The following is a 26,789-nucleotide window of genomic DNA, read 5'->3' as shown; positions in this document are numbered from 1 at the left end:
GGCGGGAGGGGCCAGTTGGGGGTGCGTAGGATGGGCTGAGACCTGCACTTGTGCCCACTGCAGCCTCGCCGTCCACAGTTCCTTTCAAGGTGCACAAATTCGTGCACTGGGCCCCTAGTCATAAGAGGCCTAACAGTGGTAACTCTCAAGAAGGGAATTGATGAATTGTTAGGTGAAGATAGAAAGCTCTTCTTTTTCTCTTTATACTGTTTAAATTTTTACTTTGCTCAGGAGTCATTTTACAATTAATAATTAATAAATTGTTTATGTAATTTTTAAAAGTTACCTAAAAAGTCATTGGCACTGGAGAAAAAAATTTTTAGCTGGTTGTTTGGGAGGATTAAAGAAAGTTGATAAACATTTTTTTTCCTCCCCGTTTTATTGAGATATAATTGACATATAGCACTGTGCAAGTTTAAGGTGTGCAGCATAATGATTTGACTTACATGTATTGTGAAATGATTACTACTATAAGTTTAGTTACCATCCATCATCTATCTATATGAAACCGTAATATGCAAATTGACAGACCGGCAGAAAGACCGGTCGCTATGATGCACACTTACCACCAGGAGGCAGACGCTCACTGCAAGAGCTGCCCCCAGCCAGCAGGCCCCAGGGCCCTTTCCTCCCCCTCCCCCCCCATCACCCTGCTGGTCACCCCACAGAGGGAGGTGACTGGTGGTGGTGGCAGGGGGCGGGGCCAGTGAATGGGTGGCGCCAGGCCAGCCAAGGTGGGTGTGAGCCGGAGCTCCCGATTGCCCTGCCGGTCACCCCACAGATTAGTTCTGCTTGACGGCCAGGCCCAGGGACCCTACTGTGCATGGATTTCGTGCACCGGGCCTCTAGTCTCATATAATTAAAAAAAAAAAATGTTTTTGGTATGGTGAGAACTCTTAGGGTTTACTCTTTTAACAGCTTCAGATATACCATATGGCAGTGTTATCTATGGTCATGTTGAACATTGACATCCCCAGTATTTAATTATTTTATAACTAGAAGTTTGTAGCTTTTGACCATCTTCATCCAATTCCTCCACCCTCTGGACTTTCTTTTTATACCTGAATATTATTCCAGAGTGTGTGTGTGTGTATGTGTGTGTGAATCACTGTTTCTTTAGCCATTCATCTGTTGATAGACACATAGGTTGTTTTCCGTGTTTTATAAATACCTCTGCTGTTAACATAGGGGTGCATATGTAAATTTTTTAATGTTAATTTTTAGAGGAGAGGAGCTTCAGGCAAAGAGGAAGCAACCAACAGAAAGGAAAGGCCTGGAGTGATTGGAAAGCGAGGGCAGCTGTTGCAGCCAGGCTCTTAAAGGATGGGCGCGAGGTGGGGAGATACTGAGTTTCTGAGCTAGGAGCCTTGGCAGTAACCAGTCCTCCTTGTAAGGGACACCTGATGCTTTATTCAAGCTAAGAAGCGATGAATTTGTTTTTATTATTTTGTGGCTTTTGGTTATGTGGCAGAGTATTAGTTTCACATTCCAAAGAGCCATTATGTTGCATCACATAATAGCAGCCATCTTTATTGAGAATTTGCTCTATGCCAGAGGTACAAAATCTAATACAGTGGGGCCTTGACTTACAAGTTTAATTCGTTCAGAGACCGAGCTCCTTAAGGAGCTCGTTAAGGAGCTTGTTAACTCAAATTACTCTATCAACTCAATGCAAAATATCGGCGGAGAGACAGCTGGTATCTCAAAAAACTCGTTAGTTCGAACACTCGTAAGTCAAGGCCCCACTGTACTTGCAACAGGCTTAGCAGGGAGAGGCTGTTATTGTCATACCATTTTACAGATTGGGAAACATAGTTAATTGCCCAAAGTCAGTTTCTTAGGCTAGTCACAGCTCTGCTCTTTAAAATGAGTAAAACATTGGCAGAAATGTGATCATCCATAACTTTTATGGGCGATAGTTTAATGTTTATGTATTGTCTGTATACCTTTTTCTTTGTGATTTCTGCCATTGTTTTTATGACTAGTCCTTTCACTGGTCATTTTCTACAACTTTATAAGATACTAGAGGCCCAGCATGCAAAATCACCCAGGACCCAGACCCACTGCGCCGCGAGACCCATCAATGCACCTCCTGTTGACTGGCCATTTGGTCGTTATGGCGTTACGGCCACTGGTCTTTTATAATATAGATAGTTTGTTACCCTCTGATGAGACAACAAAATAATAATTTGGTAATTAATTTTCCCATTTCTTGTTGGTTTCGCTTGCTGTTTTTTCCCCCATGGAAACACTAAATGATCTTCAGGGCCCTATCGCACTGATCTGCCAGTATTCACAGAGTCAGGATCTGAGGGCAGCCTGCCTGGGTTCCAATTTTGACTGTCATTTATGAGCAGGGTAAATTTGAGCAAGTGACTTAATTGTTGTAAGCCTCAGTTTTGGCATCTGTAAAATGCTGATAATAATTGCATATACCTCATAAGTTATGAGATCTTTTTTTAAAACAGTTTTTACTATAACTCACAATAACAAATATTTTAAATTGAAACTCTGTAGATAATGTAAAAGATTCATGGGGTGTTTCAAGCAATTTACTCTTATATTTTCTATCCTATCCTGTTCTATTCTGTCTCCTTCAAAAAAAAAAAATGCTATTTCTAGATCTACTAAGTTGACTTCCAGATCCACGAAGGGGCTGCAGCTGGCAGTTTGAAAAACACTGTCGCGAGGTTCAAATGAGGTAATACATGTGGATAAAGCTCTCCACACACTGACATCTGGCAAGGGCTCACTATTGATTGGTTGTTATTATTACTGTTGTTTTTACAATTTAATTTCTGTAGCTTTATTTAATAACAAGTATTTAAAAATGGTTTACCAAAAAAATATATTTACCGAGTACTGGCAAGGGGCCCGGTGGTAGTTTTGTAATGTGCTTTCTTATCTGATCAGGCATGTCCTCCTCATTCCTTCCATTTTCTGACTGTTCTCGCCTCTCCTCCTGATGAGCCTCTCGGGTGGAATTTAGTGTCACGTCTACCAAGTTAAAAAGAGAAGGAAAGTCCCAGTAGTATTTTGGCTGGGAGTGATATCCTTGCGATGTACTGAAGTCTTCCCGTTTTAAGAGCAGGTAGTATCAGCAACATAGTTCATGGTTTGTCTCTTAAGTCTGTGATGATGGCGACAGATGTCACTTATACTAAGGATGGGAGGTCTCTGTTGAGGTGCTGCCCGCAACCTGACATCAAACTCATTTCTTTTTTTAAAAAATATATTTTTATTGATCTCAGAGAGAAAGAGAGAGGGAGAGATACAGAAATCAGTGATGAGAGAGAATCATTGATCTGCTGCCTCCTGCATGGCCCCCACTGGGGATGGACCTGTGCCGTGACCCTGCCTGATTCATAGGTTGATGCTCAACCACTGAGCCAAGCCAGCAGGGCTACCATGCTTATTTCTTTATGTGGGCAACTTCGTTTCCTCCTCCCACTAACTGACTGACTGACGAGGGCTTTTTATCCCCATTTTACAGAGCAAACCAGAGACTCCTCAGATAGTAATACTGGCTGAGCTGGCTCCAGTTCCCTCTAGAGCCCCTTGTATGGTGACTTGTTGCTGGGAAGCTCACTGATGACAAACCCTTGGCCTCAGGGGATTGCTGTCTAGGGGCACGGAAGGCACAGACAACAGCACACAAACAACTCCCAGGCTTCCACTGGCCTCTTAGAGAAGAGGGTGGAGTTTGAATTGAGCCCTGAAGGTATATTACTAGCAAACGTTTAGATGGTAGATGTGTCTTGCCAGATGCTCTTGGAAGGTGGCACTGTCACCCCATTCTACAGATGAGGTTCAAGGGCTCACCGGCTAAAACAACCTGCTCCAAGTCCCACAGCTGTGTCTGTGGAGCCAGGGTTTGAACCCAAGTCTCTCTTACTCCACCTCCTAAAGCCCCTCCACATCCAGAGGTTTGGTTGGGAGGAGGGCTGGAATGGCTGGAGGTAGGATTGAGCGCAGTTACCAGGACTTTTAGACTTACTACAGCTTTTTGCAGGAATTAGTTGAGAGGAAAGTAGGAGGGTGTTGTGAGAACTTTTATTAACCAAGCGTGGGAGTTTGTGCTTTTATATTCCAGTCTGTGCTGGCCAGTGTGGTGGCCACTGGCTACATGTGCCCATTTAAATTAACATGAAATAAAGGGAAAATTTAGTCACCCAGTTGCACTAGTCACATTTTTAATGCTCAGTAGCCACATACTGAATTATGCAGATACTAGAGGTCCGATGCATGAAATTCGTGCAAGGGGCTCTGTCCTCGCAGCACCAGCTTTGTCCGGAAGGTCGTGCAAACGGTCATTCTGCTGTTCGGTCTAATTAGCATATCAACTCTTTATTGTATAGGATAGAAAATGTCCATCATTGTGGAAAGTTCTGTTGGACAGTAAGACTGCATTGGCTTTGACTCTCAGCTCTACCCCATCCTAGCTTCCTTCTCTTTGCTTCATTCTCTTCACCTGTAAATGGAGATCTCACAGAACCCACCTCATGGGGCTGAGATGGTGCTTGAATGAGCTAATGCTTGCTAGTAGTGCTGGGCCCCACAGTAAGAGCTTTGTAAATATTGGCTGTTCTTATTAGGCACTGGGAACTACTGATGGTTTTAAAATAGGGTTGTCATTGGCCAGTTAGTGTTTTCAGAAGTTTCATCTAATAGCAGTTGCATCTAACTGCAATGATGGACATTTATTTACTGTTTGCCAAGCGCTGTGCTAAGTGCCTGCTATACACTAGTATCCCATTGACTTTCCTCTCATATTCTGTGATGCAAGACCCGGAGGCCTCAGAGGCTGGTGCAAGAAGACCATAAAGAGAACTGAAATGTGACCCATGAGAGTGTGATTCTGGACTAGGTCGGAATTGTAATAGGAAAGGGCATGGTCAAGGGATGAAACTTATAAATCAAACCCTGAGGAAGCTTTCATTGTACAGTATTTTTGGATTGTGAAAATATGTACGCTTATAAAAAAATGTGTGCTATGCTGAAAAGTGTATTAAAGAAACCATATCTCAATTGCTCATCATCCCACAATCCAGAGATAACTCCTTGTAAAGTCTTGGTGCATTTGAATCCAGTCTTTTTCCCCCCAGTTTATGTAGGGACATAATATGTACACTTTTTTTATATCCTGTTTTGTTTGTTTGTTTTTGCATTTGCAAAAGACATTCCGAAGACCAATCAGCAGGACATAGCGAGGCGAAGAGTCAAAGCTGACTGAATGGTTTGGGGCCATATTAAGTAGAAGAATGACTTTTCTCAAAAAGTCAGGATGTGGGGATGAGCTGGCTGGAGTGGAGGTTTGTGGTATTCAGTTGAGTTGGCTCAGGTGCTGGCGGGGCATCCAGGTGGTAAGAGCGCAGGTTAGTTATCTCTGCGGGTGCACATTTGGAGGTGGGTCGCTTGAAAGTGATAGTGGATGTGGAGGGAGTGATCGCAGTTTCTGAGGGAGACCATAGCAGAGAAAGGGAAGAGTGAAGGGGAGCACAGGGGATAGAGGGGACAGCAGAGATTCTCAGAGTGTGGTCCAGAGATGCCTGGGCACCACTGATGCTCTGTTAGGGGGGTTGCAGTCAGCTGTTTCTACAGTAATGCCGCTGGGATGTGTTGCCTTTTCACCCTCATCTCTCATCGGGGTGGAGTGGAGTCTCCAGAAGCTGTATGATGTGCGATGATGATGTGGCTCTGGGTGCTGTGCATTGTGCTTAAATATTTTTTCAGTTTTAATTTCTAATATGGTAACTATAAATAGGTTTGCCTACACTGGTAAAAGCTCTTTGGGCTCCTTAGGAGTTTGTCATAGGATAAGCGTCCTGAAGCTACAACATTTGAAGATGCTGCTGGGAAATAATACTGCGCGAGGTGTGGAGGGGATTGGAAGAAGGAGAATAGAGAGCGTCCAGCACACCTCCAGGCACATCATAACCTTTCATTAAATCATAGCTACCATTAACTTTTTATAATCACCGTTGTTACTGCCAGCCTACACTTAAGGAGGCAGGTGTGGAGGGCCAAGCAGTGAGAGAAGCAGGCGAGTGGAAGGTCATGGTCAGCAAGGGGGGAAGGGAGGGGTGCACCAGCCTCAGGCGGCTGCACAGGTGGAGACCCTTTGGCTCCTGTCTCTGGAGGAAGCTGTTTTAGTTGGGAGATGGGCCAGTGGGTGCAGGAGGCTGGGGCATGTTGGTGGCACCTGTTGACTGCCCTTGTGGAGAGATTAAAGGAAGAAGAGAGCTGATCCCTGTTCTCCTTTGTACATTTGGACTCCTGTGTAAAATCCTTCCAGGCTCTTTTACTGCTTTTGTGAGAGCCTTTCTTCAACCCCAGCCCTCACTGGGCATCACAGACCCAGGCTTGGCAGAGGAGGGGTGTGTGTGTGGGGATATATGGTGTGTCAGTGTGTGTGTGCACATGCGTGCTGTGTGCATATGAATGCATTTTTGTTTGTTCCCTTGTTTATTGTCTCTCTCTTTCTTGGATGTAAACTCTGTGAGAGCCAGTAACCTTGTTGGTCTTGTTCCTGGCTGTTTCCCCAGAGCCTAGAACCATGCCTGGCCAAGATGGGTACTCAGAAAACATGTGTTGCATTAATAACTGCCATCCCACCCCCAGTCTTTCCTTTTGCGGGTGCTTATAAGGAATTAGGAATCCGTAGGCCAGCATCTGTAGGATGTCTCGCATTGTTCCCTCTGAGGAGGAAAAGGGAATCTTGGTGATCTTCCTTTTGGGTATTAGGAGGGTGGGAGAGGTGGGAGAGAGCTGGGGAAGAGCTGGTTAAAGAGCGACAGCTTCACAGCTCTCCCTGTGTATTAAGTTAATTATATGCAAATTATGCATCCTGTGCTCATAATGTTTAGGGTTAGAGAATTGAGGCACACTACTCTTACTGTGTTTAAATGATACATAGTTTATGGGACAGAGCACTCTTGGTCCTTTCTTCAGAAAAAACATTTTTTAAAAAGCTTTAATCTTGAAATAATTTTATACTTCTAGTAAAGTTCCCATGTATGCTTCACCCAACTTCCCCTGATATTAACATGATATGGTTATCACAACCAAGAAATTAACATTGTTACCTCGCTATTAATGGAACTGTATTTTTTCCTCTAACATCCTTTTCCTGTTCCAGAATCCAGTCCAGGATCTTTAATCTCTTCTGCTCTGGGACAGTTTCTCAATCTCAGAGGAATGCCAGTCAATTTAAAGTAAATTGAGAAAGTTAGGGCTTTACTGTGATGGTGTTGATCAGTGCCGGGCGCCGGTCCATGCTTGCTGTTTCAAGGGACCTGGCATATATGGCATACTGTTCTTAATATGTTTGTTCACCTTCTTGGCACTATGTGTTTTAACCAAGGTCTCTGAGAAAGGTTGTTTCCCCAGGTAGGGATTTTCCCCTGAAGTTAGGGAGGGAATAAAACCTCTTAACTAAGTGCCAGGCGGGTAATTAATCACTTTAACTACGAACAATCATGCTTAAGCTACATAATCTTTACTCCCTGGAATGGAGATAAGAAACGCCCTAACCTTTGGAATAGAGATTGATAGGATTGGAATCAACTGGTATAAATACAGATGTAACAAGACAGAACTAAGAAGACAGAACCTACACTCAGAACCTCGACACAGAACCTATACAGAATCTAGAGACAGAACCTAGCGAGAGAACATGGCAAAAGATCCTGGAATGAACCTGACTACAGAAATTGGCAAGAGAACCTGACTAGAACCTGGTTACTGAACCTGGCTGGAGAACCTGGACAGAACCTGGCTAGAGATCCTAAGCAGAACTTCGCGGGAGATCCAGACCAGAACTTGGCTGGAGATCCTGGCTAGAGATCCTGGCTAGGCTGCTGATCAACTGAACGCTGTCTTCGTGTCATTCCTTCTTTGCCGACTCCGTCCACACCTTTGGGGAACCCCTGGACCTGCTGGGGCTGGACCCCGGCATCTGGCGCCCGAACAGGGACCCCTAGGTAAGCACCCCGCACTCGGAACGGATAGGACTCCACCGTAGAAAGAGGGTGGATAGTCTTTGCCCCACAATCAGGACGGATCGGACTCCACCATAGGAAGAGGGTGGATAGTCTTCGCCGACTCCGTCCACACCTTTGGGAACCCCTGGAACAGGATTCCCCTAGGTAAGCCCCCCTCATTGAGAACACCCACATTCGGGACGGATAGGACTCCACCAGGGTGCTGCAAACCCCCCTATAGAGGATAAGTAGGGTAAGAAGGTGGATAGTACAGAACTTAGATTGAGAAGATGTGCCATACTGAGTCCAAAGAAAGAAGACTCTGTATTGATCTTTAGATTAAGAAGATGTGCCATACTGAGTCTAAAGAAAAAAGACTCTGTATTGATCTTTTAACACATATGCTTGCTAGCAGAGGAATTAAGGTTACTCCCAGTCAGACAGAACGTTTTATACAAGAAGTATGTCCATGCTTTTCTGAGGAAGGAAAGGTAAATGTAAAGGCATGGGAGGAGGCAGGCCCAAGGAGCCTTATCCTTAACCCCACTGCAGCCTTTCCACCCCGGGAAAGTGCAGGATTGGCAAGCTCTCCCTGGGGTGATAGATCAGGACTCAGGTAATAGCGGAAAGTGCCAATCCTACTCTTAAAATGGATACAAGAGAGCATTTTGGGTTTTTCTTTTTAATGCCTGCTTTTAAAAAATAAAAAAGGGGGAATTTGCCGGGAGCCGGTCCATGCTTGCTGTTTCAAGGGACCTGGCATATATGGCATACTGTTCTTAATATGTTTGCTCACCTTCTTGGCACTATGTGTTTTAACCAAGGTCTCTGAGAAAGGTTGTTTCCCCAGGTAGGGATTTTCCCCTGAAGTTAGGGAGGGAATAAAACCTCTTAACTAAGTGCCAGGCGGGTAATTAATCACTTTAACTACGAACAATCATGCTTAAGCTACATAATCTTTACTCCCTGGAATGGAGATAAGAAACGCCCTAAAAAAAAAATACCCAACCGAAAAAGAAAAAAGAAAAGAGATTCCAAAAATATGAAGATAGTGTAAGGAACCTCTGGGACAACTTCAAGCGTACCAACATCAGAATTATAGGGGTACCAGAAGGAGAGAGAGGGCAAGATATTGAAAACCTATTTGAAGAAATCATGACAGAAAATTTCCCTTACCTGGTGAAAGAAATGGACTTACAAGTCCAGGAAGCGCAGAGAACCCCAAACAAAAGGAATCCAAAGAGGACCACACCAAGACACATCATAATTAAAATGCCAAGAGCAAAAGATAAAGAGAGAATCTTAAAAGCAGCAAGAGAAAGACAGTCAGTTACCTACAAGGGAGTACCCATACGACTGTCAGCTGATTTCTCAACAGAAACCATGCAGGCCAGAAGAGAGTGGCAAGAAATATTCAAAGTGATGAATAGCAAGAACCTGCAACCAAGATTACTTTATCCAGCAAAGCTATCATTCAGAATAGAAGGTCAGATAAAGAGCTTCACGGATAAGAAAAAGCTAAAGGAGTTCATCACCACCAAACCAGCATTATATGAAATGCTGAAAGGTATTCTTTAAGAAGAGGAAGAAGAAAAAGGAACTCTTACCATTTGCCACAGCATGGATGGAACTGGAGAGCAGATAAATACCACATGATCTCACTCATTTGTGGAATATAATGAACAACATAAGCTGATGAACAAGGACTGATCCAGAGACGGAGAGGCATTGATTGGACTGTCAGGACTGGAGGGAAGGTAGGGGAGGGTGGGGGTAAGGGGGAAAGATCAACCAAAGGACTTATATGCAAGCATATAGGCCTAATCAATGGACATGGACAACGGGGGGGAGAGGGCATGAGCGGGGGGTGGGGGGGTGGGGGGGGTAGAGGGTAACGTGGGGACAAGGACACATATGTAATATCTTAATCAATAAAAAATATATTAAAAAAAAAAAAAAAGAAACGCCCTAACCTTTGGAATAGAGATTGATAGGATTGGAATCAACTGGTATAAATACAGATGTAACAAGACAGAACTAAGAAGACAGAACCTACACTCAGAACCTCGACACAGAACCTACACAGAATCTAGAGACAGAACCTAGCGAGAGAACATGGCAAAAGATCCTGGACTGAACCTGACTACAGAAATTGGCAAGAGAACCTGACTAGAACCTGGTTACTGAACCTGGCTGGAGAACCTGTGCCGGGGTCCAACCCCAGCAGGTCCAGGGATCCCCAAAGGTGTGGACGGAGTCGGCGAAGAAGGAAGGACACGGAGACAGCGTTCAGTTGATCAGCAGCCTAGCCAGGATCTCTAGCCAGGATCTCCAGCCAAGTTCTGGTCTGGATCTCCAGCCAAGTTCTGCTTGGGATCTCCAGCCAGGTTCTGTGTCCATGTTCTCTTGCTAGGTTCTCCAGCCAGGTTCAGTTACCAGGTTCTAATCAGGTTCTCTTGCCAATTTCTGTAGTCGGGTTCAGTGCAGGATCTTTTGCCATGTTCTCTCCAGCGAAGTTCTTCTGTCTGTGTAGGTTCCTTCTTCTGAGTTCTGTCTTCTTCGTTCTGTGTTCTGAGTTCTGTCTTCTTCGTTCTGTGTTCTGAGTTCTGGCTCTTGCTGTCTTGTTGTATCTGTATTTATACCAGTTGATTCAATCCTATCAATCTCTATTACAAAGGTTAGGGCGTTTCTTATCTTCATTCCAGGGAGTAAAGATTATGTAGCTTAAGCACGATTGTTCGTAGTTAAAGTGATTAATTACCCGCCTGGCACTTAGTTAAGAGGTTTTATTCCCTCCCTAACTTCAGGGGAAAATCCCTACCTGGGGAAACAACCTTTCTCAGAGAGGAGACCTTGGTTAAAACACATAGTGCCAAGAAGGTGAGCAAACATATTAAGAACAATATGCCATATATGCCAGGTCCCTTGAAACAGCAAGGATGGACCGGCTCCCGGCAAACCTGGACAGAACCTGGCTAGAGATCCTAAGCAGAACTTCGCTGGAGATCCAGACCAGAACTTGGCTGGAGATCCTGGCTAGAGATCCTGGCTAGGCTGCTGATCAACTGAACGCTGTCTTCGTGTCATTCCTTCTTTGCCGACTCCGTCCACACCTTTGGGGAACCCCTGGACCTGCTGGGGCTGGACCCCGGCAGATCAGTAACTTTTGTCATCAACTACTATTTCTAGCCACTCAGGCACTTACTAGAAACTCTGATAAATCTTATCTCATCATTATCTAATTTAATTCATTTTGTAGAATGGCCCTCAATTTGGGTTTCTCTGATGTTGTATCATGATTAAATTGAAGTTATGCAAATTTGATAAGAACACCACATAAGTAATATTGTGCTCTTTTCCCTCATATCATTTCAGGGGTTTCATGACGTCAACATGTCTTATTACTGGTGATGTTGACCTTCATCACTTGGTTAAGGTGGTGTCTGCTGAGTTTCTCTTCCATAATGTTATGTATTTTTCCTCTTTGTAATTAATAAATATCTTGGGGAAGACATTTGCAGGAAGTTTTTTTTTTTTTTTTTGCATTGTTATTTGATCTATATTTGTTTTTTTTTTGTTTTGTTTTGTTTTTATTGCTAAAAGTATTACAAAGGATATTACATATGTGTCCTTTTTTTCCCCCCCGCCCTAGACAGTCCCCTAGCCTCCCCTATCCTCCAGTGTCTTATGTCCATTGGTTATGCTTATATGCATGCATACAAGTCCTTCGGTTGATCTCTTACCCCCATCCTTCCTGCCCCCCAACCCTCCCTGGCCTTCCCACTGCAGTTTGACAATCTGTTTGAGGCAGCTCTGCCTCTGTATCTATTGTTCAAAAGTTTATAATGGTCTCTATTATCCATGAATGAGTGAGATCATGTGGTATTTTTCCTTCATTGACTGGCTTATTTCACTTAGCATAATGCTCTCCAGCTCCATCCATGCCATTGCAAATGGTAAGAGTTCCTTCTTTTTTACAGCAGCATAGTATTCCATTGCGTAGATGTACCACAGTTTTCTAATCCATTCATCTACTGATGGGCACTTAGGCTGTTTCCAGATCTTAGCTATGGTGAATTGTGCTGCTCTGAACAGAGGGGTGCATATATCCTTTCTGATTGGTGTTTCTGGTTTCTTGGGATATATTCCTAGAAGTGGGTCACAGGGTCAAATGGGAGTTCCATTTTTAATTTTTTGAGGAAATTCAACACTGTCTTCCATAGTGGCTGCACCAGTCTGCATTCCCACCAGCAGTGCACAAGTGTTCCTTTTTCTCCACATCCTCTCCAGCACTTGTTGTTTGTTGATTTGTTGATGATAGCCAGTCTGACAGGTGTGAGATGGTACCTCATTGTTATTTTGATTTGCATCTCTCAGATGATTAGTGACTTGCAGCATGTTTTCATATGTCTCTTGGCTTTCTGAATGTCTTCTTTTGAAAGGTGTCTATTTAGGTCCTTTGCCCATTTTTTGATTGGATTGCTTATCTTCTTTTTGTTAAGTTGTATGAGTTCCCTATAAATTTTGGAGATTAGGCCCTTATCAGATATGACATTGACAAATATGTTTTCCCACACAGTGGGTTTTCTCGTTGTTTTGTTGATGGTTTCTTTTGCTGTGCAGAAGCTTTTTAGTTTGATGTAGTCCCATTTGTTCATTTTCTCTTTACTTTCAAGTGCCCTAGGAGCTGTATCAGTGAAGAAATTGCTTCGGCATATGTCTGAGATTTTGTTGCCTTTGGATTCTTCTAGAATTTTTATGGTTTCCTGTCGTACATTTAAGTCCTTTATCCATTTTGAGTTTATTTTTGTGTATGGTGTAAGTTGGTGATCTAATTTCATTTTCTTGCATATATCTGTCCAATTTTCCCAACACCATTTATTGAAGAAACTATCTTGGCTCCATTGTATGTTCTTGCCTCCTTTGCCAAATATTAATTGAGCATATTGGTTCGGGCCGATTTCTGGGCTCTCTATTCTATTCCATTGATCTATATGCCTGTTCTTGTGCCAGTACCAGGCAGTTTTGAGAACAGTGGCTTTGTAATACAGCTTGATATCTGGTATTGAAATCCCACCTACTTTGTTCTTTCTCAGGATTGCTGCAGCTATTCGGGGTCTTTTTTTATTCCAGATGAATTTTTGGAGGGTTCGTTCTAGATCTGTGAATTATGCCATTGGTATTTTAATGGGAAGTGCGTTGAATTTATAGATTGCTTTGGGTAGTATGGACATTTTAATGATGTTGATTCTACCAATCCATGAACATGGTATGTTCTTCCATCTGTTTATGTCTTCCTCTATCTCTTTTTTCAACGTCCTGTAGTTTTCTGAGTAGAGGTCTTTTACCTCTTTAGTTAAGTTTATTCCTAGGTAGCTTAATTTTTTTGGTGCGATGGTAAATGGGATTGTTTTTATAATCTCTCTTTCTGAAAGTTCACTATTGATGTATAGAAATGCCTCAGATTTCTTGGGGTTAATTGTGTATCCTGCTACATTGCCAAATTCATGTATTAAGTCTAGTAGCTTTTTGATGGTGTCTCTAGGGTTTTGTATGTATAATATCATGTCGTTTGCAAATAAGGATAGTTTTACTTCCTCTTTTCCAATTTGGATGACTTTTATTTCTTCTTCTTGCCTAATTGCAATGGCTAATACTTCCAGTACTATGTTGAACAGGAGTGCAGGAAGTTTTTGACTTTAGTTTGCAAGAGAATTTTTCTGCCCTGGAGATTAATTTAAAACATGTTTTCCCTCTGACTTTCAGTGAGAAAGGATTTTCATTGTATTTAGAATGAAGGCCATCTGTGTTTTGGAGGGCTGATGATGACTATACAGGACTGTGTACTTCAAACATGACCCAGAGTAAGAGGTTTCTCAGCCAATGCGTGCTGATATTTTCTACTCTCTACTACCCTATATAATAAACCCTAATAATCGACTGAACAGCGGAACCACTGGTTAATATGATGCGCACTGACCACCAGGGGGCAGACACTCAACACAGGAGCTGCCCCCTGGTGGTCAGTGCGTTCCCACAGGGGGAGTGCCGCTCAGCCAGCAGCCGGGCTCACGCTGGCAAGCACAGTGGTGGTGGCAGGAACCTCTCCTGCCTCCACAGCAGTGCCAAGGACCACTCGGGGGAGTGGGCCTAAGCCAGCAGGCAGACATCCCCTGAGGGGTCCTGGACTACGAGAGGGTGCAGGCTGTGCTGAGGGACCACCTCCCCTCCAGTGCACAAATGTCGTGCACTGGACCTCTAGTTTTATTAAAAAAGAAAAGATGGTTTTACCCACTAAATTGATTTTATGATCTGTAGTTTGAAAAACCCTAGTGTAGTGAAGTTATTATCCAGAGCAGAGGTTGGTAAAATCTGATTTTGTTACATGAAAGAAGGCTGAAATTAGGTTGCCTTTAGAGTGAGTCCCAAACCTCTTGGGAGCTTGTGGGTAGGGAGTGGGAACTCAAGATCCCAAGAGGAAAAGCTTTGAATGAGAATTTTAGCCTTCTAAGAATCTAGGATTCTGAACCCACCATGGGACGTTCACTCTCATGAGCTTTCATTCTTGGGCCCTTTTGGCCTCGTGACTTGTCAGCTGGTTGCACCTGCTGGTTCTTATTTTCAGGCTTCTATTAATAAGAGTCTAAGCCATCACAGTGGTTCTGCTTGGAAATTCTGCTTGGGGCACAGGTAAGTCACTCTGTGAGGTCTAAGTAGGACTTAAAAGTTCCCCAGGGAGTTTTCAGGATAAAATGATTCAAGGTGATGGAGACTACCTCAAAAGTGAAAAAAGTTGCATGATCCCTATTCTCTAGTAGCTCATGATCTAGTGTAAGCAACAGGAAGAAAGAGACCCTCACAGGTTCTCAAGGTCATAATGGTGTGCTCCAGGCATGACAGGTGGAGATGGGGAGGTGTTGATAGTAGCGCCTACTGAGGACTTCTGAGGATATCACACCCGAGGGCAGGACTCTGCAGAATGCTTCAGCCAAGCAGACAAGTTGAGCGATAGCATTTTAAGCAGAAAGGGTATAAAGCCCCAAACTGTAGAGTATGATTAGGGAGCTGCAAAGTATTATGACATGGCTGAACTTCAGATGGCTGATGAGAGTGGAGGCTGGAGAAGTGGGAGGTTCAGATTATGGTGTTGTCAGGTTTGACCAGTTGTGAAGTTTCAACTTGATTATTGTTTTTTTCCTATCCATTGTTCTAAAAATGATTTAACTTTAAACTGATCCTGTAGGTAATGGAAGCCATTTCATAAAGGGTGTAACGTGAGATTTGTGTATTCGAAAGCCAAGGAGTGGGACAGCTGCCAGACCTATTTGGGAGGTCATCAGCTATAACTGGTCAAACAGGAGCCTGAATTAGTCATTGCAGTTGGAGTGGATCCACTTTCCCATTCACCAATTTAGGCACCAGCCAGCCAGCAAGTCAGTGATCTATACACCCACTGCCCATCTTCATTGCCCACTCACTCCTTCCCACCCACTCACCCATCCACTCATTCATCCAACTACCAACCTACTCAGACAACCAGCCACTTGTCCAATCACACAAACCCCATCACGCACCCACCCACCAACCCAACTAATAATCCATTTGTCGTTTATTAAGCTCCCGCTCTGTCCTAGACTCCTGTGGCAGGTGCATGGGATACTGTGGTGAGCTAGGCCAGCACGTTCCAGCTCTTCCAGGGCTTGTGATCTAGTTGGGGAGGCAGACATGAAAATCCCACAAATGGGAGTTTATTTAGAGCAGTAGTTCTCAACCTTCCTAATGCTGCGACCCTTTAATACAGTTCCTCATGTTGTGGTGACCCCCAACCATAAAATTATTTTCGTTGCTACTTCATAACTGTAATTTTGCTACTGTTATGAATCGTAATGTAAATATCTGATATGCAGGATGTATTTAGGCGACCCCTGTGAAAGGGTCATTCGACCCCCCCAAAGGGATCACGACCCACAGGTTGAGAACTGCTGATTTAGAGGCTGACGGCAGTGCTGTGGAAAAAAAGGAAAAAGCTTCTATAAAAACCCATGATAGAGAGACTTGGGAAGGGAGAAGGCCCCAGGGAATTTGCCTGGAGGAAGGACAGCCGAACTAAATCTTGAAAGGTTTCAAGAGATACTTAAGAGTTAATAGTGACAGACAAGATGGTGGTGGGGGAAGGAATGGGTGACAACTCCTGGGTGGCTGGGGGATGGGATGGATAACACTGTCTTTGGCCAATGTTTAAATAATCCAGAATGTAGTATTCACTACATCAGAACATGCTGGATAGACCATGGGAGGAATTGGTGTGGAGTCACGGACTTGTGATGGTCCTGGCTCTTCCTCATTTGATGGTTCCCTCAAATCTGTTTCTTTTCTTTCTCATCTGAGAGAGTGGGAACTGACCCCGGGGAACCTCTTCTTTTCATATTTTATCTATAATAGACCATTAACTGGACATTAGTCTATTGATAGAAAGAGTTGATTGATTGTTTGCGCAGTGTTTAAACGTTGTTGCTGGGTGTATGCCAGGCCTTGTACTAGACCAGCACTTCACAAAGTGTTTGCTTTTGGGGACCCCTATGTTTTTCAGAATTATTGAGGACCCCAAAAAGCTTTTACTTTTGTGGGTTATATCAATATATAGTAGCACATTAGAATTAAAACCGAAAAACTTTCAACGTAGGAGTCCGTAAGCATACATTCCTTTAGCCATCAGAATGATCCGTCATCACACTCCTGTAGCCTCTGGAAAGCTCCCTGTGCACTCATGAGAGAGTGAAAAAGGCAGATAATATCCTGGTATCATTATGAGAATAGTTTGACCTTGCAGATGTCTCTATGCCCCTGAAATCTTTAAAAGCCACTGGGTACACAAGTTGAGGGATTCAGTGATGCACAGGTCAGGCACAGTCCTCGCCTCTCTTGGACCAGGATTTGTGGTGCTGCGGACACCTGTGGTGGGAGTTGGGACCAGAAGGAGTTCATCATGGCTGCCTGTTAGATTGCCTTCACTAGAATGATGCCAGCAGTTTGCTTTCTCTGTGTGGCTTCAGTGTGATGTGATTTTATCCACTTATTTCTTTTCAGAGGCATTCATAGCTGTCCTCAAGTCTCTTTCCTGTGTGGCTTATGGAAGTTAAGGGTCTCCTTTCTTTGGACTCCTGTTGGAGAGCTTCCTACTTCAGATGTTGAACTGGGTTTGTCAAGCTTTGGAAATGCAAATAGAGCCTGGAAACACGTTGGGGGCTCAGAGGAAGGTTCAGTTTGCAGGAAAATGGAGGCGGAATTAAAAGCATGACTAATCATGAAAGAACAAGAACGGAAAGGTGACACTTGAGAGTTGAGGACTTGAGTGAAACAAGTAGAACTGCTCATTTGATGTCATCTTGTTATCTCAAGATGAGGCCTCTGGCCTTAGACAGTGAGTGCCATTACATTATGTGCTGGCTCCCGCCCCTCCTCCTCACCTCCTTTGAAAGGAGGTCCAAATTAGAGGTGTAAGGATTATGCCAGGTGCAACTGGAGACTTCCTTCGACCTCATATGGCTGTCTGAGGAGCAGGCCTGCGTTATTGTGCAGAGACTGATCAGTTGGGCCACAGAAAGGAGGCCAGACTGTTTTGCTCTGTCTCTGTCTTATTGCAGAGCATGGTGACATCAGAGACCTTTCTTACCTCAGGCCCTTTTGGCTTGATGACAAGATCATTTTATTTCTGCCTGAAATTGTGGTAGTGTATTCAATTTCAAGGAATCTGGGATGGATGAATTCTTGAGTGTTAAGAACCTGCTAATAGTGCCTCTGCATTACAGCTCTGGGCAATAGCAGCTTCATTCTTCAAAGGGCCTCAGAGGGGAAAATACTGGCAAAGAGTCCCAGGGATTGTAAATTAGGGAGGTGTAGCCCACACTGAAAAGACAGAAAGACATGAGAGAGAAAGCCCCTCACTGGTGGTTTCTTTAATAAAGCCTAAATAAGAAGTTAGAAGACCTGAACAAATCAAACAAACCTTGTTTGCTCCTAGCTGGGTTAAGTCATCCTTTATTTTGTTAAAATTCAGCTTGATTAGTTTCATCACCTCAGCCAGCATCCTCTTTGCTTTCTCTCCCTTAGAAACCATGGGTGGGAGAAGAACACAACTCAACAGAAAGTGCGTGAAGTTAGAGAAGTGACAGATCCTTTAAATTTGTTACCAGTTAGTCATTTTAAAAAGTTTTTTTTTCTTCTGTTAAAATGCATAATCCCTTCTCTGAAATCTCTGGAATTCCTAGATAGGTCCTAACTCCAGGGCCTGAGGAGCCAGGTGGGGTGCAGCCGACCCCAGTGGGCTGGGTGGGACTGTGGCAGGAAGTCACCCCTGCTGTCCTGTGGAATGGGACACAGGAGTGCCCTGTCCTTCCATATTTCCAGAGAATCAGAAATCCAGATTTTTATGTAAAATCCTCTGATCGTTAAAACACTGATAACCAATTAAAGAGCTTTAGAACACAGAACGCAACAGTCCTAGCCCTGGATGCCATTGTAAAACTTCCAGTTTAGAATGACCGTTTAAAAATCTTTCTCCTTTATTTGCTTTATTTAAAACTTTACATTCGACCATTTCCCCATATCACTCTCCTACAATATTAGTGTTTTCGTTATTTTCGGGAGTAACATCTTTGAGTGCCTTTTGCTCATTTCATAGTTGTGCCCCCGGCATCCTTGAATTTCACTGAATGCCTAGAGATTGCTTCTTTCCTGGTTGCCACAAAGATCAGGAAAGAGGGGCCGTGGGAGACAGGGGCCCTAAAAGATAAGGTACAGCTCTTCAGGGGCTTCTGTGAGCTGTGCTGCTAATGCTGACTAGGGACAGTGATTGGTTTGCGTGAGGTGTGTCCTTCGCTGTGTGCGTCACATCCTTCCTCTGCATTGTAGCCACCTCTGAGGTGGGAAGAGCAGGCAGGACTCAGTCGATTTTCCACATGGGTAGACAGGCTCAGTGGTTAACTAAGCACCGGTCAGTTAGGAATCCAGAGCCCCCACTGCTCTTCGGCCTCTGACATGCTTGGCCACGCTGCTCCGGTTCTGTGCACGCTGCCTGCCTTCTTTGCTGATGGTTTTGGTGGCCTGCTTGGTCTTTTTCCCTCTCTCACATCTGACTTAGCCCAGGTCCATATCGTGGTTTGTTTTCTCCTGTGGGCTTTGGTAGTGACATCTGAATATGCAGGAACCACAGGCTGTCCCTTGGAGACATTTAAACAAACAAACTTCAACTGAGTAAATTTAAAGATCTTGGACTTTATTTACCAATTCGTGAATCAGGCAGGATCCCATCTCTGAAATAGAAAGGAACTCTGAGGAGCTGTATGGAATGACAGGCTTTCACAGGCAGAAGCAGGTGGGCCAGGAAGCTGCAGCAGTGTTTCAGGTACCACTCACCTTTCCTTAGAGATCAGGATGGCAGGCAGGGTTTTTCTGGCAAATTGCCTCACTGGGGTTGACCAGGAAACTCCCCATTGACTGGTTTAAGACTCCATTCCTGGAGAGGCTGACACTGTAGGTAGGTTAGGTGTTAAGTATTGGTTTACTGACCCGGGGCTTAGCACATGTGACTTCATTTGGACCTGTTGTATTTAACATGGGTGGTGGAGAAACCAGGAGGTTAGGACACTGGCCTCATATCTCAACTGATGGCTTCTCACCCCATAGCGTCAGATTTAACTGGTGTGGGGTGCAGCAGGGCATCAGGAATTACATTGCATTGATTGTCTGTTGCACACACAAGGTGACCTGGCGTGTGTCACCTATTTTCTTCTATAGGCAAAAAAATGATACAGCAGGATAGCTTAATACTCACAGCATTGCTGCACAATTAGAACTTTTTAGCAGCCGTGTTTGGTAGGTTTTATTCAGTCATTTTACAGCTGAAGAAATCAAAGCTTGGCAAAGTTAAATAAGGTGCCAAAGTGACAGAGTGTTTGAGAGTTAGGTTTAGAACCCAGGTTCCTGAGACCCAGTGCTTCCGCCCCACAATTATTAAAGCAGTCTGCTTGGCGACATCGGCTGCTGTGCTTGGTGAAAAAGCGACAATATGTTAGACCACGACTGCATTTTGTTCCACTCTGATTCGAATGAAAGTCTTTGAGGAAAAAGTCCTGCAATTTAGTATTTTGAAGCATGTCTTTCTCCTAGCTGGTGTATTTGGCTGGTAGTATAGTAAAAGGAATCAATTTTCTTTTTACACGAGATATATATAACTCTATTTCCAAAAGCTGTCACTGAGAATATTTTTCTAAAACAGATAAATCTGGAAGGAGGGTTGCAATGATGGAGTGGGTAAGAGGAGAGAACACTCATTTCTTTATGTTTCATGGTACTGCAGTACTAAACAGGAATATCTCAGGTCATTCAATAGTTGGTCCAATGTCTGAACACAGGAAACAAAAGGAAGTATGAATAAGTGTTCTTATGTTCTCAATATTTATATTTATATCACTCTTCTTAAACGTCCACTTGTAAGAATATGTTGTTTGTGTGTTTTGAAGAAGCACATTGAAGAAATTTGGTCATATGCACATCCTTTTTTCTTCCTTTTGTGTCTCAGAAGAGACAGAGGTCCCTGAGCCTTGGTCCTGGAGCATAGCTGTGTCAAAGCCACAGCTATGGGTCTGCAGGAAGAGCCAAGCTTCGTTTCTGTTTTTGGAGTTAACATCTGCCAAGTTAACTGATATTTATAGAAAAAACACATTTGCATTTAAAAATTGAAAATGTATATAATAAACCAAAAAAAAAAAGAAAAAAAAGAATTCTCACCCGAGGATAGGTTTACTGATTTGAGAGAGAGAGGAAGAGAAAGAAGCATTGATCAGTTGCCTCTTGCCTCCTATATGCGCCCTGACTGGGGATTGAACCTGCAACCTAGGTATGTGGGCTGACTCGGATTTGAACCCACAGCCTTTTTGGTGCATGGACCAACACTCCAACCAACTGACCCACTTGGCTAGGGCATAATAAATTTTGAAGCATTAATTTTATTTTAGTCCTTGAGTTCAAGAATAGTATCTGTTTTCTTTATTTCAACTCTTTATTCATCCCTTGACTGCTTATTCCTTCATGCAAGTGCTTGGCTGTAAGGAAGGACTGCTGGGAATTGTGGATATATAAAAGGTGGGCACTGTCTTCCCTCAGGAAGCAGCTAGACTGGTGGGAAAGACAAATATGTCGACCAACAGTAAACAGAATGTGGAAACTGCTGTGGTGTGTTAAGGAATATTTCACAGACTTGTTTGACTAGGAGGTGTCTGGGAAGGCCTCCTGGTTGAGGAAACATCTTTAAGGGCCGTGAAGGAAAAGTGAGAGGGAGGAAAAAAGGATAATCCGGGCAGAGGGACCAGCATGATGAGGGCCTTTGTGAGCCCTGAAAGGAGGGGTTCTTTGGAATGGGTTGGGGAGCTTGAGTGACTAGTGCCCTGTTTGGAGAGGGCTATTTGTATGGATTCCCTAAGTGTGTTGACGGGGCCCATTGTGTTTTAATGGGAGGATGTAGCTGAAATCAAGTTAGGGGGCTCGCTTTGCTCTCAGCCACTCTCTGTGGCTTTGAAATATTGATTCTTGCTTAATTCCTGTAACCTTTCACAGTGCTGACTAGTAGCAGCTTTGAGTGAGTCACCTAACCCCGTGGGGCCTCAGGTTCTCTACGTGAGGGGAGGTCCTGTGCTAGGTCTCTTCCTGTCCTCTGCGTGCATCCTCTTTCTGTCAACTGCTCCGTTTCCCCGAGCCTCATCTTGGCTCTCCAGCCCTTCACCATCTTGGCTCCAGTTGTCCTCCCTGCAGAGTATCCACAATTACCAGTGAAAGTGTCATCATCTTTAGTCTGGAGCAGCATTTAGTTATTTATGGTTTGGGGCTTGAGTTTTCTAATGTTTGAAATTCTTCAGCTTTTCTCACCTGGGACCAGGCTTGCATGACAGAATTAAGCCTGATGCCCTGAGTGAATTAACTTCACTCCTGCGCTTCTGGAATGGTACCAATTATGAGCCTTCTTTAGGTGCACATTCAATAATGTGCATATTATCCCTGATAGCTGTTTTACCGCAAACTGGATAATAGTTTTCATACTGTTTTGCTCCTTGCTTTTTGTCCCCACTTCACAGTGTTTCTCAGCAACTTTGGTGTTGCCAGGCTCAGATGAGAGGCCCCAGGTGAAGGGCAACAGTGGTAACCCAAAAGGCAGTCCCGTTCTGGATTTTTGTCTGGAGCTGGGGACAGGTGAATTGGGCTTCATATGAGGACAGGCCGAGACCACCTAGCGAAGCTTCATCTCAGCGCTGAAAGGCATTTAAGCTTCCTCACTGTAGAGTCTCAGCTCCGCAGAGGTGAGGAGGTATGACTGACCGACTTGGGCAGTGACTCTTAGGCCTGACTGGTCATCAGCATCTAGGACAGCTGTGGGCAAACTACGGCCCGCGGGCCGGATCTGGCCCGTTTGAAATGAATAAAACTATTAAAAAAAAAGACCATACCCTTTTATGTAATGATGTTTACTTTGAATTTATATTAGTTCACACAAACACTCCATCCATGCTTTTGTTCCGGCCCTCCGGTCCAGTTTAAGAACCCATTGTGGCCCTCGAGTCAAAAAGTTTGCCCACCCCTGATCTAGGAGGTTAAATATACAGATTCCTGGTCCCCAGTCCTGGGATTTTCACTTGGTGGGTGTGGGTTAAGCTCTTGAGATGCTTCTGTGGATCAGCAGGGCTTGGGAATCCAAATCTGGCTCCGTCGTCTTTTGGGTGCATCTTCATTCGCACCCCTGGCCCAGCATTTCTTTCCTGTGGGCCCTCCTCACTGGGCTGCGGCTCCACTCGCACCCCCCTAGAGTCTGTGCACAGCAGCTAGAGGGATCATTTGGAAACTTAAGTGCGATTGTGCCATTCTCCTATACCCTAAACCTTCCCGTGTCCATGGCTTCACATCACATTTTAGTTCCAAAGTCTTAGCCATTGAACCAAGGCCATTAGGCCTGCCTCCTTTTCTGGCCTCATCTTTTACTTTGCATCACCTCTCTCTTCTGCAGTCACACAGGCCTTCTTGCTCGTCCCCCAAACCTCTGGCTGGTTCCTGACCCAAGGCCTGTGCACCTGCTGTTCTGTTTACCTGAAATGCTCTCCCCAGATCTTGCCTGGCCCTCAGCCCTATCTTGGTCAGGTCTTTGCTCCCACATTCCCTGTGGTGAGGTTTTTTCTGACTACTTGTCTCCCTGTCTCTGCCCTGGTCACCCTTTCATTTCTTTACTGTTAGTTAGTAGTATCCAGAATGTTATTGTATTCATTTTTCCTACCCCCCTCACTGAAGTACAGATTCCAGAAGGACTTTGTCTGTATCCTTTACCATTTTTCCCTACACCGAGAGCATTGTCTGGCATGTCAACAGTATTCACCGACTATTTGTGGACGGAATGAGTACACCCATCTTCCCATACAGTGACCCAGCTAAGCATTTCATAGCCTCTGACTAAACCTCCTTAGTGGTGACTCCGCACATCTCAAGGCAACTCATTTGTATTGAGACAGTTCTGATTGTTAGTCTATCTGCACTTCAGCTGGAAACAGAGAAAGTAGCTGCCTTCTTTCTTGCCCATCGCGCTCTGCTGGGGAGTTGGGATGGTGGCTGCCACTTGTCAGTGTGCCCTACAGCATGCGTTTCAGGAGGGTTAGTGTGGTGGGCCCCATGCCTGCTGCCCAAAGCTTCCTTTGCTGAAGCTTGTTGTCCAGCTGCAGGGGTACTGTGGGCTTGGCCCTCACTGTCAGCCTCTTGCCAGGCAGCCCACAGTCCCTGACTGCTCATTGTGGAGGTATAAAGACCTGGTCATTTGTCCCAACCTGGGCATCTCTGAAGGGCTGCTATAGCTCCAGGACCGCCTGCGGGGTCTGCCCAGGCTGTCTTTAGGCCTGCGCCTGCGCCGCTGCTGCCCAGTCCTGCTTCTGCCTCCCCCTCCCTCTAGGTGTTGACCCATTCCAAGGGCACCTTAATGAGCACCCTGCATGCTAAACTCCCCCGATTGTCTGCCTCTCTGGGGTCCCAGCCTTAACAGCTGGCTCTTTGCCTAATGTTTTAGGTTTATTACACCCTCTCTAGACCAGGGAAGATCATAAAAGACTCAGCTTAATAGCTCCCCCCTGTTTTCTCAGGGCTCAGCGGAGGGTTTCACTTAGCATGGGGCACTCAGAACATCTGAGCCTGACAGCACTGCTGTCCTTGGCTCATTCATCGTGGCCGCCCCCGGGGAATGGACTGGAGGCCGCGCAGACTTCTCACTGGCTGCCCCTCCAGGTTGGCATTTGGACGTACCAGTAGCTCGTGGCGCTGCTGACCTCTACCTGACTTCTGTGTGGTGAGGCACATTCTGAGGAGCCGAAAGGAAGTCAGGGTGATTGCCTGAAAAACCCACTCTAATTTTTTTCAGTACCTGTCTCCCCTGTTTTTTTCCCCCTCAAAAACTGAGTTGTGGGTTTTATGGATACCAAGAGGAGCAACTAAGTGTAGTCAGCAGACCCAGTGTCTTTGAGGGCTCAGAACCAGCCATAAAGGGTATGAAAAACACGGCTTCAGGGGAACAGCTCTCCCTGAGTTTGTTTCCACACTTTAGCATAAGTGAGGTGGTATATTTATGGACCCCCCAGTACTCCACTGGGTGCTGAGGGTTTCATTGAAGACTCAGCTCAGTCACTCTCCAGGCTTGAGAAATGGAGGTTGGTACAAATGCATTTCCTGGGAACTGCCCTCTGGGTGAACACACCCCTGGGTAAGAGATGGTGTCCTCCCCGGGGCTAGCAACCAACAGTAAAGGATGAGTAGGTCTCATGCAATATTTGGGATATAGTTATACTAAAAATTTGTTTATCTGAAATTCAGATTTAATTGGGCGTCCTGTATTTTATCAGCAACCCTGATAAAAGAGAAGAAGGGAATTGCTGTTGGGTCTAGCAGAGGGACCGAGCAAAACACTGAGCATCAGGGATCAGAGATGCTGCCCCAAAGAGGGGAATCTGGGCTGGCTTTGAATGTTGAGCACCATCTGCGGAGAGGCACATCGGGGCAGCCACCAGGATACCCATGGTGGGGGCGGTGTGGAGTGCAGGTGGAGGTGCGGTCCTCTGTAAGGCTGGGCAGTCAGGAGAGGAGGCTGATAAGCCAGCCCTCATTTTACATGCCATGTAAGGAGGCGGACTCAGCCCTAGAGCACCCAGGAGCCACCCAAAGTTTTAATTTAGGGTCTTTGAATTAACTAAATTTATTTTAAGGATAAAAGTAATATGAAGTCATGCTACAATAAATCCCAGCAGTGAAATATTCACTTCATCCCCCCCTCCCCGAGGTCCAGAGGTAACTACCGTTATTGCTTCCTCCTCATCCTTTCTGGAATGTCCCGAGATGTTCTGGGCATCGGGAAGCATGGATGTGCATGTTCTGCCTCACTGTGTTTATTGCACTGCAGACTGGAGCATGGACAGACTGTTTTGCTACCTGTTCTTTCTCCCACTCAACAGTGTTCCTTGGGCTTCTTCCCACATAGTACGTGGGGAGGTCACCCGTTCTTTTTACATCAGAGTTTTTTATTTTTACTTTTGCTGTTGGGTGTCCTGCAATATGAACTCAGTTAAATATTGGTTCCTAGTATATAAGTTTTAGGATGAATTTAGGGGGTACTGATTGACTTCAGAACTCGGGGTGAATAAGCCCATCTCTAGGATCTTCCAAGCTAATGGCTCAGTTAGGGGAATCAGCACCGTCCAGTCAGGCTCTTTATTATGGAGGGGCCATGATAACACTAGTGAGCAAGTGGAACCAGTTAGAATTGCTGGATAATTTAAAAGCATTTAAAAATATTTGAATTCATATAGGGTTGTGTTTTTTTTTTTTTTCTAATAAGCTTTCTCCTACTCAAATACAATTTTTATCTCTTTTTCTGATTGGATATTTTACATCTTTTTCTTTCCTTCCTACTTCACTCCACCCCAATATTGATCTGTAACTCCATATACTTACTCCAGCTGGTTCATTTATGGCATCTTATGATCTAGTTTGCAGCCCTTTCAAATAAATTACTTATTTGTATGAAGGGACCATAATTGACTTTTCGGTTGAGAAACCCAATTCACTAAAGTGGCCAGGGAGAGACATAGTTCATTTTGCTCTATTATCAAATCAATGTTCAAATAGTATTTTAGGATTATTTATTTTCCTCAATATGAGAAAAATGTCAAGATTTATTTCCCATATTTCTTAAATGTCAGAGGAAATTGACCCGAGCCAGGGGAACTCTCAGTGCCTGGTGTTTTATGGTTTTCAGCTGAAGGATTGAGACAAAGCACTGAGCGAGATTGCAAATGTTGCCCCCTTGTGCTTGGTGGAGTGTGAAGGAATCTGGGTTCTTCTCTGGGATTCTCTAGACCAGTGGTTCTCAACCTTCCTAATGCTGCGACCCTTTAATACAGTTCCTCATGTTGTGGTGACCCCAATTTCATTGTTACAAATTGAACATAATTAAGGCATAGTGATTAATCACAAAAACAATATGTAATTATATATGTGTTTTCTGATGGACTTAGGCGACCCCTGTGAAAGGGTCGTTCGACCCCCAAAGGGGACGCGACCCACAGGTTGAGAACCGCTGCTGTAGAGTGTGGAGAAGCAAGAACAAAGGATGCTGAGGGAACTAGTAAGAGACATGGCATGAAGCAGAAGATGCACGTGGTGAAGAGTCGGCTGGGGTAGAACCATTCATATAGCCTTTCAGTCAGTCCATCACATGCAACACCATTTCACGAG

General features: G+C 44.5%; 1 protein-coding gene across 7 annotated transcripts in view; it reads left to right on the top strand.

The window, feature by feature from the left end:
- KIF16B (kinesin family member 16B) overlaps window positions 1–26,789 on the top strand; it is a 278,501-nt gene that overhangs the window by 4,263 nt on the left and 247,449 nt on the right. The window contains exon 2 of one of the 7 annotated variants that reach the window (XM_036321850.1): window positions 2,623–2,701. The exons of the other annotated variants lie outside the window; for them this stretch is intronic. Coding sequence (XP_036177743.1) covers window positions 2,697–2,701 — 5 coding nt within the window. The 5' untranslated portion in view covers window positions 2,623–2,696. The remainder of the gene's footprint in view (window positions 1–2,622; window positions 2,702–26,789) is intronic. 7 annotated transcript variants of the gene reach the window in all.

The sequence above is a fragment of the Myotis myotis genome, unplaced genomic scaffold (assembly GCF_014108235.1).
Source record: "Myotis myotis isolate mMyoMyo1 unplaced genomic scaffold, mMyoMyo1.p scaffold_m19_p_9, whole genome shotgun sequence".
Taxonomy (NCBI): domain Eukaryota; kingdom Metazoa; phylum Chordata; class Mammalia; order Chiroptera; family Vespertilionidae; genus Myotis; species Myotis myotis.
Note: the sequence above shows the minus strand (reverse complement) of the source record. Positions and strands in the feature narration are given on the sequence as shown.